The sequence below is a fragment of the Takifugu flavidus genome, chromosome 12 (genome assembly GCF_003711565.1).
Source record: "Takifugu flavidus isolate HTHZ2018 chromosome 12, ASM371156v2, whole genome shotgun sequence".
Taxonomy (NCBI): domain Eukaryota; kingdom Metazoa; phylum Chordata; class Actinopteri; order Tetraodontiformes; family Tetraodontidae; genus Takifugu; species Takifugu flavidus.
The window spans coordinates 8112481-8127079 of NC_079531.1; the positions used below are offsets into that span (position 1 = coordinate 8112481).

At 44.3% G+C, this 14599-nt stretch overlaps 1 protein-coding gene across 1 annotated transcript; it reads left to right on the forward strand.

Moving 5' to 3' along the window:
• Positions 1 to 171: 171 nt before the first annotated feature.
• Positions 172 to 8022, forward strand: pde9ac (phosphodiesterase 9ac). The gene is made up of 21 exons (XM_057049309.1): positions 172 to 305; positions 397 to 450; positions 610 to 736; positions 1706 to 1776; positions 1900 to 1977; positions 2047 to 2090; positions 2202 to 2256; positions 3061 to 3131; positions 3236 to 3323; positions 3399 to 3480; positions 3560 to 3634; positions 3713 to 3799; positions 3872 to 3976; positions 4388 to 4470; positions 4742 to 4898; positions 4982 to 5095; positions 5206 to 5310; positions 5381 to 5509; positions 5581 to 5676; positions 6760 to 6842; positions 7656 to 8022. The coding sequence occupies exons 3-20, from the start codon at positions 668 to 670 to the stop codon at positions 6808 to 6810; spliced, it is 1560 nt and encodes a 519-aa protein (XP_056905289.1). The 5' UTR covers positions 172 to 305; positions 397 to 450; positions 610 to 667; the 3' UTR covers positions 6811 to 6842; positions 7656 to 8022.
• The last annotated feature ends 6577 nt before the right edge of the window (positions 8023 to 14599 follow it).

Genomic DNA, 14599 nt, shown 5'->3' on the forward strand with positions numbered 1-14599 from the left:
CCAGTAAGTGCACCGGTTGTTTCACCACGCATCAGGCCCCTCCATCTCCCTCCCTCTGCTTATCCATCACTACATTTTCCTCTCTCTCTTTTTCTCTCTCTCTCTCTTTCTCTCTCCTCCCCTCTTGGCTCTCCCTCTGTCTGTGCCTCCATGTGTGTGTGTGTGTGTGTGTGTGTGTGTGTGTGTGTGTGTGTGTGTGTGTGTTTGATTCTGTGCACGTCTGCGTGTGAGTCAGCTGCATCCAGAGCACCTGGGACATCACCTCCAGTTCTCCGCAGGGGACGGGAAGCTGCATCGCTGACACTGTGAGTTAAACGCGTCCACTATACGTTTATTTTTGTCTGCCTAAAGAAGATTTGATTGCTAATCCAAAACCTCTTCACCAAATAATACCAGCTGTAGTCACGCAGGCAGACGACCAGTTGAGCTGCAATTCATCCAAAAATCTTGGTATTTGCATTTCTCTTTGCTTTGACTTTCATTTCTGGCATTCCCCTCCCCCTTCGTTTAAAAACCTAATAGTCTAATAATCTGCCATAATAATCTTCTCCTACTTATACTGTTTTATCGTTGCGCAACGTCACTTTGTGGTTCTCGTTGGGTTTTGAGTCGTCAGGTTCGTCCGTCAGAATTTCCCGGGTGTGTAAGAGAGGAGAGGGAGGTCAACATGGGCTCCAGCTCCTCCTCCTATGCTCCCCAAACCATTTACCTGGATGTGGATGGGAAAGTTCAAAAGGTGGGCCCGATTTTAACAGAAAAGTGATATTTTTACTCCCATCTGACTGTTTACACTCTCAATCAAGACAATTCGATCTTTAGTTTTACGATTTAAATAGCTGACTTTTCTATTTGATGACTAATTGCTGTAAATTGAACAAAAAAAACACACTTCCTGTTATAAATTCTAAACTTACTCACTTAGTATTGCATGACAATAATACATTTCCACTGACAGCAACAGGATGATTTCATTTCACTGATTTCTCTTACCCTGCAGATGTGATGAAAGGATAAAACTGGGACATGTGTCTGTCTTTATTTGTGCTTTAACAGATAATAATTCATAATTGTAATGGTAACAAACTCAGGCGTTACATGAGCACAGTACTGGAGAGCAAACAGTAATAATCGGAGGGTGGAATGAGACATTTCATTGTTCCAAACATGTTGAGATTGCGATTTCTTCTGAATCACATGACGATGATGTAGAGTGCTTAAGGAGAGAGCTGGCCTTGACACATGTCTGTTGAAGAGCCACCGGACCTCCGGCCTGGACCTGAACATGTGTCTGCTGCACCTGCTCCTGTTAGAGACGCGGGACTTCTGCAGCATATCGGCAGCCATGTTATAAACCTAAACCACTTTAAACATCCAGAGGAGGGTGTTTATAAACTCCCATCTCCATAAATGATCCAAATGCACGACAGACACAATGACACAATCAAGTTGACTTTTTCCTCGTTTGTTTCTGATCCAACCTGACCCAGTTAGAGCATAAACCAAACTTTTTTTTATGATCCCGCGTGGCTCCGTCGTCATTACAGAGATGAAACATGAGCAGCGTCTAAGACTGAGGTTTAATAGGGAAACCACCCCATTTCTGTGGAAATAATGATACAAGACTATCCTATTCTGTTGGATTATGTGTAATATAGTTAGTTTTGGAACTGGGGAAGTTATTAAAAAAACAGTGTTTTCCTCTCAGGTGGTGTTCAGCCGGCACTGCAGCCCATGTGACATCAAAGAGCTTTTGTGTTCCTCGTCTAACATTCCCAGGTTTCCTTGTTCATTATTTCTCACATGGAAACCACTCCTCACCCACAGAATCACAGATGTATTCGTTATAAATATATATGATTCCAGAATCCTAAAAAAACGTGAATTTCTTCCTGACTGCAGGAACACTGCCATCATGGTGGTGGACCCTGAAGGTGCCTTGGTCTCCATTGATCCCACCATGCCCACCAACTCTCCAAAGTAACAGACTGTAAATGTAGATGATGTTGGATGAGATGACCGGACTGTAATTCTCTGATTCCCCCACAGTTCGCTCTACAAAGTCATCCCTGTGTCTACTGGTCAACTGGGAGGTGATCCGACCGATTCCCTTTTACTCTGTTTCCCTGACTAAAACGCCAGCATTAATGATGGAGTTTACCGCCATTCCAAATTACTGGTCGACCGTTTCCTTCTGTCTGCAGACAAGGAGGACATATTTCAGAACGTGTTGTCCCAGGTGGCTGAGCAGTTCAGCAGGTAACAGCACATTTATGCTGTTATGCTAAGTAATGCTATCCTATGCTATGTTGTGTTGTGTTATGTTGTGTTACGTTACGTTACGCTACGTTACGTTACGTTACGTTACGTTACGTAATGTTATGTTATGTTATACCCTCACAAATACCTCACACACCCTCCACTCGCTTTGAGCTCTGATTCCTAAGGCTGATTGTTTAAGAAGACATTTGAACTATTTTTGGTGCTTATTTAAGGGCAATGTAGCGGATTGCATTTCTAAAATGTATCCAAACCAAACTGATAACATATGGGGGAGTGTGTATGGCTGCCAGACCCACTGACGCTTTTGTGTTTAGTCGTCTTCTTACAATCTTGAGTAAGTTTCTTTAAGTTTTCAGAATAAAAGATGCAACCACAAACAAGCTTGTAGAAATTAAGTAAGGGTAACCGTAAGTATGTTTTCCTAGGGAGTGGGAAAAGTGCTGCCCCATTATTTGGGACTATTTCAAGGGTTAACTGTTTTTTCCCCAAGTAATTTTGATACCAACCAGCTGAGGTTTTTCAAATTCCCAGAAGAATGATAATGGTCCTCTGGGACAAAAGAATCTCTTATCAAATTTTAAACAATAAGACAGTTTATGGAGTTTTTCAAACCAAGATGAAGCTGTGGCAAAGTCATAAGGCGTCGTCGGGTAATTTGCACCCTGGTGAGACTTTCCAGGTTTCTGAAGGAGCGCTTGGTTTCTTTCGTTGTATTTCAAAGTCTCATAGTTTTATCCACATCTTCAGTCTTAGTTTCTATCATTTGGCTCCATTTCACAGAGCATTCCGCATCAACGAGCTGAAGACGGAGGTCACCAACAGGCTGGCAATGCTGGAGAAGAGAGTAGAATGTAAGTGGTGTGGTCACAGCTTGGAAGCACCATAAGCATCTTCACCTCTGGGCTTCGGGCTCCACCAGTAGATGACTGTAGGTTGACCCATCTGCTTGTTTCAGTGGAGGGACTGAAGGTGGTTGAGATTGAGAAGTGCAAGAACGACCTCAAGAAGCTCCGAGACGAGATGACCTCAAGAGGAGGGGGCAGGTGACAAGAAACCATCTCTTCATTACAGACGAGAGATATGAAATTATCCTGAAATAACTTCCCCTTTAAATTCAGAGTCAACTGTCCATGTAAATACAACTTCTCTGACGACGGGAAGAAGGTCACCCCGAGACGGGATGTCCCCAATTACCCAAAGGTACATTCGCAGGGACACCTTTGGAAGGAATTCGGTGGATTTTGCGGGTGTCTGCTGACTGTTGGTTTCCCTCATCCAGTACACGCTGTCTCAGGAGACGGTCGAGGCCCTCAAGAAGCCGACATTTGACGTCTGGCACTGGGAACACAACGAGGTCTGAAGACAAAGCGTGGCGCTGGTTCTTCCCACCCAATATTCCGTTGTTCATCCCTTCCTTCCTCTGTGGCTGCAGATGCTGAGCTGCCTGGAGTACATGTACCACGACTTGGGCCTGGTGAAGGAGTTCAACATGAACCCCATCACGCTAAAACGCTGGCTGGTAACACCCGAGTGACAGCGGTGCACGGGGCCGCGCTCTTCCGTCGCCTAATGCTGCATCTGTGTCCCACAGCTGGCGATTCAGGAGAACTATCGCAACAACCCCTTTCATAACTTCCGCCACTGCTTCTGCGTGAGCCAGATGATGTACGGCATGATTCACCTCTGCAACCTGCAGGTAAGGTCCATGCTCACATTACAGTCGTGTACAACTGACATCTTTACATGTTCTTCATCCCGGAACCACAGGTCAATCCTGATGAGCGGGACCAGGGTGAACCAAGTCTAGATTAGATTTCTTTTAAAGTGATGATGTTCTGGACTGCTCTTTTTATAGACCTGCAGTATTTTCCACTTCAGTTAATGGAATCAGTTAATAAATGACCATTAAACCTTTTTAGAACTCAGGTCCTAGTCGGTAATTTAAAGCAGTGCTTCTTCACTCAAGTGCTCCTCATTTGGCCTTAGCGCCATCCCTTCATCATCCTCCTCCTCCTCTTCTCCAGCACTCACCCTTCACCACAAAGGCTCTATAATTCATCCTTAAGAGAACATTTAGCTTTAACATGTAATTTCCACTACTTTCCAGGAGAAGCTGACGCTCACGGACATGGGAATTCTAATGACAGCTGCTGTGTGTCACGACCTGGACCACCCTGGCTACAACAACACGTAAGATTCCCTTTTCTGTCCGGATGCGCAGCCAAAAACAGACGGTCACCGACCCCAGTACGTTTCCACATCCTTCTCCCTACACTTGTCAGTGGACTATAAGCGTTAGTTCATTGCGGCGATCCCAGGTATGAAAACACGCTGAATTGGAAGATTGTGTTCGGAAAGGTTGTGCGGGGAGGAGGAGGGGGAGGGGGGGTTGCGACGAGCAGCTATCACAGCGGGAATATGAACTCAATGAACGCCTCCACCCGCATTATCCGTCTGCCAGGTATCAAATCAATGCTCGCACCGAGCTGGCAGTGCGTTACAATGACATATCTCCCCTGGAGAACCACCACTGTGCCGTGGCCTTCCAGATCCTCTCCCTTCCCGAGTGCAACATCTTTGCAAACGTGGACCTGGAGGCGTTCAAACAGATCCGACAGGTGAGCGGTGCATAAAAATCACTATCAAGTAGCAGACTGAGCACTACTTAAATGGCCCAAGCGGTTTGACTTAATGCATCCAGGGAATTATCACCCTCATTCTGGCTACGGACATGGCCAGGCATGGAGAGATACTAGACTCCTTTAAGCAAAAAGTGGACAACTTTGACTTCACCAACGAAGAGCACGTGACATGTGTAAGCAAGAACTGTTGCATCTCTACCTTTGTGGCTCCACAATCAAACACACTTTGAGATTTAACATGCAAAACAATTGATTGACGGGGCTGAAAGCATTTCTATTCCAGCTGAAGATGGTTTTGATCAAGTGCTGCGACATCTCCAACGAAGTGAGGCCCACCGAGGTGGCCGAGCCCTGGGTGGACTGCCTGCTGGAGGAGTACTTCATGCAGGTGACTCTCACATCACTCGACAGCGAGATGAGCCGGAGGGCCCTTTTACCGAGATTCCGCTGTCTCCCAGAGCGACAGGGAAAAGTCTGAGGGTCTCCCAGTGGCCCCATTCATGGACAGGGACAAAGTCACAAAGCCCACCGCTCAGATCGGCTTCATCAAGTTCGTCCTCATCCCCATGTTTGAGACCGTCATGAAGGTAGGACGGCGTCCATAAGTAAACTCTAACCAGCACATTGTGACGCCCGTCGCTGTTGCTGCGTCCAACAGCTTTTCCCTCAAATTGAGGAGATCATGGTCCAACCGTTGAGAGACTCCCGAGACCACTACGAAGAACTGAAACAGATCGACGATGCCATGACCGAGGTAGAACCCATCTATCTATCTGTCTATCTGTCTGTCTGTCTGTCTGTCTGTCTGTCTGTCTGTCTGTCTGTCTGTCTGTCTAAAAGTGAAACACTCGCACACGTCGAGGGAGGAACGTTTGGCTGCCCCATTTCCACAGATGCAGTTAAACTCAGACAATGATCACATCCTCATAAACAAATGCTTCAGTTTTCCAGAAACCGTGGCAACATATCAGTCACATGAGGTCTGCAGTTTGGAATCTGGGTCAAATAAGATCAATGTTGCTTCAGTGTTTGTGCGATGATGCAGCCGGTTAGCTTAGCATAGCACAACTAATTAAGGCAAATAAGACGGACGCTGCAGCTCGATTTCTATCAATCCTAGAAAACCTTGTTTTTCTTACTTATCGTTCCCTGTAGCAAGTTTGGACCAGACAAAGGTTGCACCAAATAGATCTCTGAGTTGGTAGAAAGCTCCAAGTCTATTGTCTTGAAGCTAAATAAAGTCCAGCTACAGGTCAGACAAAGATATTGTGAAACTTTTAAACTAAAATGCTCCAACGAGACTGAAGTTTATCTTTAATTCTTAAAAATGAGACCCAGATAAATTACTTTACAATGTCTTATGCTAATCCCAGATGTTGCTCAGGCGTAATTACAAAAAAAATATTACATCTGAAATTCAACTTACTTGGGGTTTTTTTGGTTGTTTTCACATGGCAACATTCTTGAAAAGTAATTTTAAATTTATGACTTGAGAGAAGCTGAAATTAAGTCTGCACACCCATGCGGTGATCACAGTTGAAATAGCCACAAACTGCTTTGTGCACTATATTTAGCAGCAAGTGCTGCCAGTTTAGCTTGGGGGGCGGGGGTGGGGGGGGGGGGGGGTGGTATAGGTAGTAAACGCGACGACAGCTTTACAAGATGTTGATGCAAATGAATCTGCACCATATAACCGAAGCGTTTTATTTGAACTGCAAATTCTGTTATGCATTTGGCTCACGCGTGCACACACACACACGCACACACACACACACACCCATTGCATGGACCTGCCAAACCGCTTGCTAACATAAAGGTGTATTTTTTGTTCAATGAGGCACAGAAGAAAAAAACTGAAAATATGTCATTAGGCGGGAAGAAGAAGTAAGCTGTGAAGTGAGTGAGTGCAGTGTTATCTGTGTAAGTAAAAGCTTCTGACACGTCTTTGGAGTGTGTTAGTATCACGAGTGTGCGTCTCCTCCGTCTACTAAAGTCAAACCTTGGCTTTTTGCTTTTTTTTTAGAATGTGCAGCAACACTCATCACTTTGGATTCCCCATTAGCATTAGCTAAATTAGCCCAAGATGTTCAAATTTAACTTGAGATGACAAAAACGTAAAATTTTAAACTGATTTCTATACTATACAAACAAGTATCGCTATTGTATTTTCCCCATTACACAGTTTTAGCATCACTCACCTCGACTCTACTTGGATTCTTTTGTTTTCCGTGATGAGTAGGCCGGTGGGGGTTGTTGTAGCACCATGGTGTTGGTTTGCGTGAAGCCATTTACCTCATTTACAGTAATAATAAAAACACACTCATGATTCATCCAGCAAAGACCAATCAGCAACCTGCAGCCCGTCACATTTTTTGGATTGACTCCCTTCTCTCGGATCCGAGGCCCAGCAGGCACCTGGTACCAGGTTCCGTTAATTAATGGGAAACCCCTAAAAACCAAGTAGAGTAGGTGTGGCTGGAAAAGCTCAGTAACGTACATATAAAGCTTTTGGTCATGGTGGAAAACAAAGTGATGATGATGTTGCTCTGCTTCCTCTCCAGCCTGAACAATGACTAAAGTCTTTTCTATCCCTTTAAATTCTCCAGAGTTAGAACAAAGGTCCCTCTAGTGGCTTTGATTCCTCCCCCTAGCTAGCAGATGATAACCATCCAACTTGACGTGACATTTGCCTGAGCTTGTCGTCCCAGGCTGATCCGAGCTTTATCATTGCAGTCTTCATTTGTGCTGAAATAAGGAAAGGACTGAGGCCTCGGTGAAGACGTTTCCACATTCCGAGGATGACAGATGGATCGGGAGGAAAAGAAAACAGACAGCTTGGCTACACACTGAACTAAATTTAGGCACCACAGTGGCATGTCTTGACCTTTGACTTAGACTTTTTGCACTGAATGTAACAGAGACGGACCTTGTGGCCTCTCCGTGTATTTATGGTGTTTTATTCGAACCTTTCTTTTTAAGTTAAAGTCACATTTGTGAAGGTAGTGAATCATAAGTGCAGAACAAACTGTATGAACTGGAAGTTCGGGAAAGTGCGTCCTGTTATTTTGTTTGTAGAAAAATAAAATGCACCAAACTGGAATGTTTTTACCTCACTGTAGCAATAAGAGCTTTATTTTTTTTAATGAAAAGGAATAATGGCACTTTTGCTTTTTTTTTGGTTTTTTTTTTACGTTTTTCATAAAAAAAAAGATTAGCGAATTAAGCCTTCACCATCACCTGTCTATGTGTCTTCTCTTAAATGAACAAAAACACACACAAACAGTTGCCCACGTGTTCCGGAAAGTGAGCTGACGTTCCTGAGCGCCGCGGTTGCCCGTCCCCCTCGCCACATTGCGTGACAGCCCTGGTTTTGGGGGGATTACCCTGCAGGCATTGCTCTGAAGGACAGAGCGGTGGAGTTAATTATGAAAAGAGCTTCTCAGGTCCCAATTGCTCTTTTATTACAATATGTTAGTGCACGTTTTTGTCCCAGCACATGGTGAAAGGCTCCACCTCGGCGACCGTGACACCTCACGCACCCACAACATCAAAAGACTCACGTCTCCGAGCGTGCTGCTGAGCAACGGCAGCACTCTTTTGTGCAATTAAGATCTCTGACATCTAAAACGCTCTGAGGTGATGTGAGATTAGATACTGCAGCGTACTCTTTTTGATTGCCAAAAACTGATCGTCCAGTCCCTTTGTGGAGTTTTATTGCATCGATTCACCCCAGAAGACTGAGTCAGGATCTGGACGAACAGGGGAGAAAGTTTGAGATCCAACAACAGCTCATGTGAGGGAGATGTAAATGGGAATGTTGATCTCAGCCGATAATATGCTGAAAACAAGCCTCCGTCTGTTATGGCTGCAACACTGCGGCCCCGTGGATGAGCTTGTTTTGACTTGAAAGTAACAGAAGCAGCCTAAAGCCTCCCTGCGAACCTTTTCATTTCTGATTTTGCATTTCTTTGCTCAAGAGGCGACTTTTAACATTTGTGAAGAACTCTTTTAAAAGGGATGAAAGTCCTGCACATGATTCACATGAAATCTTCACCCATTTCCTCCGTTTATCCCATTCTTTTCCCTTCCTTTTTTCTCTGGTGATTCGGGCGGCACCACGGAGAATTACTCCCAGCGTGAGCGAAGGTAAAAGGGCATTGTGAGTGTGTGTGTGTGTGTGTGTGTGTGTGTGTGTGTGTGTGTGTGTTGTGTGTGTGTGTGTGTGTGACAGACAGAGAGAAAAGGAGAGAAAGAATTAAGTTCTGGCACCGGGAAGCCATGAATGATCCATGGCCTACTTTCATGGGAAACCGGCTAAAACAAAAACACATGGAGTGGAATGAATCCTGATCACAGCGCTACCTGTTTTATTACCTTTTGCTGCCCATCAATACGTGTTTTCGTCTTATTGCATCTCGCCCCCGGACCCCCTTTTCACGTACGCAAACACATGTGGACAAAGCCGCGCTTGTGGGCGTAGCAGTTTAATGGTGAAAGATGCCCCCGTCCCTCCCAGCTCCCACATTCAAGAATGCGCGGTCCCTTATTTGCACGCCAGAGTTAGGTGACCGGCCAGATTTACTGAAGGCACTCGACATCCCTCGCAAGAATGGCGAGAGGTTAAAGGTCAGCAGTAAGTGTTCGCCTCAGATTCACGCCCTGCATTTTTGTTGGCACAAACAGCGGTGTCCACTTAGCCTCCTTTCTCCAAACCTTTCTCTCTTTTTAGCGCCCATCCAGCTGTATTAACTGTACAATTGTCTCTTTTATGGGGCCTCTCCCTTAAAATTTTGCCAGCCATTAAATCTTCCTTTTCCAAAAACTCACAAGTTGTTTTAACAGCTACACATTTATTTTTTTTTACAAGCGAAAAGACCTCACACATTTTTGCCACAGGGCTGTGAGACACCTGCGCAGCATGTGACTTCAACAAGCCTTACATTTAATGCTTCCATAACATGCTTTCAGCAGAAACTGACTTATTTCAGCGGAGAATTGAGGGTTTGTGGGTTCGCGTGGATTTTAAAATCGTTCTGAGCTCCTGGTGCTCCTCCAAATAGGTCAAAATGTGAAATTTCCGGATATTTTCCACATTGATGGCTGGAACGCGTTCAGTGGCGGCAACACTGTGCTCATCCATTATGATATCAAGTATCCGCCCTGATCCATACAGTTTGTTCTCTTTCACACGGAGAAAGGCAACGTTAGCTTAAGTAAACACAAAAAGATCCCATTTCAAAAGAGCTGCTGGCATCGAGGCCGCCTGACTTCAAATATCAGTTTCTACCAGCATTGAAAGGGTTTCCTAAGCTGCTCATGGAGGCTGTATCAGTTTTTCTGTGTTGTTTATTATGGGCTGTATTTAGGCTCCATTCTTATTTAAACAAATGTGCTGGTCCTGTTTGCTCTGATTAATCAAGAGCTGAACTTTACACAGATTGATGCATCATGGGTTTTCTTCATTTATTTAAAAATTTCTTTACTTCTCTCAAAGGTAATACTGTAGTGAATAAATAAAACACTGTTTTTTAATCCTACAAGGGGGAAAAGAACATTTATGGCTAAACTGGAGCCACGTACGCAACAAAAAGTTGGCAGCAATAGACCTGCCTCCACCCCCCCCCCCCCCCCCCCCCCCCCCCCCCCTTCTTTTCCAACTAAAATTACAATAATCACCATCATAAAAGTTAATATTTGGCCAACCTTGCAATGTGCAAGCTTTCAAAAATGCTTTTTACCATTTCTTTTTCTGGAGATAAGCAAGCGAGCAGCTCTTCCAGTAAAGACCATTTCCAAAAAAACAGAATTAAAATAAAAACACACAGTGTGTATTATGAGAGCTACATTTAATTGCAAGTAAGAGTAACGTCTCTCACGATAGGTCCAGGATTTAATTTATCTGATCCCAGTTCCAGACCCATTCACTCAGAAATGTCAGGGCAGAAGCAGCGGGCCCAGCCTGGCAGCTGCCTGTTGGAAATGCTAATCCCGGGGAATGAAAGAAGCCCGACTATTGACTGAGCCTCAACATGGGTTTGTTTACAGCCTGATAATCTCCAGCAGGCATCTTGCTTGTGCGCTGGCAGAACATAAGCAACCGTGACGTGATTGAAGGCGCATACAGCAATTATGCTGGGCCCTCGTCTGCCTGAAAAGCAGCTCTGGTGACAGACGGACACGCCGACCAGGGTCTGGTTACCAAACCACAGCAGCAGCAACTCCAAAGTAATCCCGGTAATCTCTGCCTGTGCTGTAAAGAGGGTGAAGTGTTCTTTTAAAGAAGCTATTCGCTGTAAATAATTGGAACTTTCCATTTTCAAATTGTTACCATTTCCCCCACTTTGTTAAAGTGTTTTATTGGCCACTGGGAGGCAGCAAAAACAAGCTGCTCACGCCACTGTTTTTATTTATTATGTTGCTTTGGTGTTCTTCTTGGATTACTGTGTTTTAGCGACCAGCTCCAATCTCAAATAAAGCAGCTAAGGCAACCCCGTAACAGAGCAGCGAGCAGATGGAAACTACTTTAGATGGCATTCCCATAAATCATTCACCAGAGCTTCCCCCTGCACCAGTTTAATCTGGAGTGAATCAAGGCCACATTGTGCCATGTTGACTGACAAAATGTCTTTTGCAATGTTCTTCCAGACAAACTCAGACAGCATTGCAGCCGCTGCTTTCCATGCAACCACAAGCTGCACAGTTTAAAAAATAATTAAATAACTGCATTTTTAAGAGGGTATAACTGACTTTTCATGTAGTGACAGCATAAAATAGAATATCATTGGGGTCTTTTTTGTTTTTTCTATAATTCTTGCGAATAAATATGCTAGCTAAAGCGACTCTTCAGAGCAGGCCAAATGTTTTGAAAAAGATGGTGAGAACTATTCAAAATTCATCAACCATTATAATTTTTTTTTTTAATCTTCTTTCATGGAAAGTTGTAGATGTGTAGTTCTATTTATTTGGTCATTTGCAGGTCAAATATCCCATCTGACATCTCCAGTTTTAGAATATGTGTTCTTCAAAATCGCTGGATTTTCAAATTTACGGTACTGTCCAGATGCGCCTCACCGTGGATTGCGCAATGACCCGGCTAACTGCTGCCATGCTATGCAGCGAGGTTGCGTTGCTGTCTCTCTCTGTATTATATATTAACGGTTATAATGCTCAAACCCTTGTGTTGTATGAACTAAATTTCCATTTTTTCCAACAAATTTCCCAATAATTTTTTGTCAACAATTGTAGACGTGCATAACGTGTTTCTTGTGCTGAGCGATCACAAAACGTCTGCGAATAGAGACGCAGTTCCTCCGCTACACGTTAGGGGGCGGCCAAGAGCGATCCCTGTGATCCTTTTTGCGACAATTTGGCCGCAAAATAAGAGACAGCAAGTTCCAATCTGCAGTACTTAGCAAGCCAAGTGCAGTCATCCCTTCATATTTTTCCCATGTTTGGACTTACTTAAAAATGGAGGATGACATATCCAACCTTAAACAGTTTTCTAAATGGGAAATCAAAGTAGTAGATAATAATTAAAGGAAGACCAACGCTGGAGCTACAGGGTTTGCTTCAGAATACAGGACAGAAGATTTGACCGTTTCAAACAACGTGGTACACAAGAAAAGATGTGATTACGTCAGTGATTCACCAGCCATGAACCTCACCGCACATCACCGCAAAACTAGTTAAAAATGTTTTTTGTGTATTCTGCAGCTCTTGTCCCGTGGGTGACGCTCAGCCTCCAATGTGCTCTATTTTTTAACCCTTATTGGAGACATTTCTGCACTAAAGGAGAAGTGAAATTAATTTTAAAAAAGCAAGTCCCTGTCCTGTAAACAGAAAATGCCACGTTTCCATGGGCTTTTGCCACAATTGCCTCGCACTGACCCAGTCAAACCCTCCAAGTTGTCCACGGCCCAACCCATTGTGACCAGAAGCAGCCGGTCAACCAACGGTCTCAACTGCCTGTAGAGATCCAACCAAATCGGCCGTCAGACCTTCATTGCGGTTTAAATAGTCCAGCTGACATGTTGGCCTGCCCGGTCTCCATGGAGACGAAAGAACAAACAAACCAGAAAAGTTACAGCGAAACTGCTCTTTTGACAACATCAGATATTTTCTCATTGAATGGGGCTGGAAAGGCAGTAATGAAAGTACCTACACATTTTATGAGGCTAGAATCACATATTGTACTTAAAGGATTCCATAAATCTAAGCACACAATGATGAAATTATTATGATCACATTTATGGGATTTGACATGTTGAACATACTAGGCTACACCCTGCACAGCATGTGAATAACATCAACAATTTCTGCCTGTGTTCTTTTAAAATATGACATTTTTGTGTCATCGTATGTCATTTTTCCTGCCTCGGGATGACTCTCTGCAGCCCCCCACCCTTTGACGAGGGCCAAGAATCGGAATGATTAATTAAATGCAAGAGAAATCCTCCCTTTATCTGTCCTTTGGCTGGAGGCCTGCATTTTCCACTGCTAACATGCTGCTAGCATGCTGTAGGTCCGTATAAACAGCAACAGTTAAAAGTGAGCATCAACCTTTGGACAGATGTGTACCCGCAGGTTTCGGAGAAACTGCTCTTCTCAATTACCCGTAAGTCTACGTGCAACACATGCTGACTGTTTGTGTGTGACTTTTCTGGAAAAGAAAGCTCTGCCTAAGCTATTAGATAGCCCCCCATCCCCCCCGACCTCCCATAACTGGGAAAGATAAATGATACGTTTCCTTCGCATGTGTTTAACGTTGGATTGTCTTTCATCTCCTGCTGGGACTCTGCCAGGAAAGATCCTCATTGTGTGGTTTTACACTGCCAGCTATAAGCCCAAACATGTTTATTTATTTCTACAATCCAAAAGAACCATTTCCCCCCTCTGTGTCTCCTGCCCACCGCCTCTCTCTGTGTGTCATTAAGTAAATGGGACTTTCCACCAAATACTTTTGGAATAAAAGTGATCGTGTGGGCATGCTGGTTTTCCTAGAGAGACCGGGGTGAGGATTCCCTCTTTTATTTCATCATTGTTTTTTTCCCATTTGAACAGCCTTCTGCTGGAACTTTTGTGATATTGGAATATCGTGTGCTGAGACACACTGATCATTTTGACCTCTGACTGATGAAGGGAATAACGCTCTTTAGCGCTTCATCGTGCGGGCTGTTGTGTATTAGGCAAGGAAGAACGTTTTGACCGCAAAGATGATGCATTAGAAGTGAGTATTAATTGAGTTTGTGGACGGGGTCGGCTGCTCTTTCAGCAGAATAAAGCGTCTTTCTTCAACTTTGCCTCCAAATTCCCCCAGAGCTCCATCCAAACAGGCATCTGTGGGACGTGCTGGACAAACAGGCCTGATCCTCAGAAACCCCCCCGTAACTCACAGGTCTTAGACGCTCTGCTGCTAACATCTTGGTGTCAGAAACCACAGGTCTAGTGGAGTCACCTCTTCCAACCAAGGAGGAGCAGCAGAATATTAAACAGGAGGTCAGGTGTCAAAGTTCATCTTTCCCCGTTATCAGTGGAACCGTGATGAGCCTGGGTTGCGTTTACAGTCTGCCAGTTAAGGTGTAGCCCTGCTATCACTGTAATGACCATTGGCACCAGGGCAACCGGTGTCATCACTAACACGTTTTGTAGACGGACTAGAGCTTATTTACACAAACCTG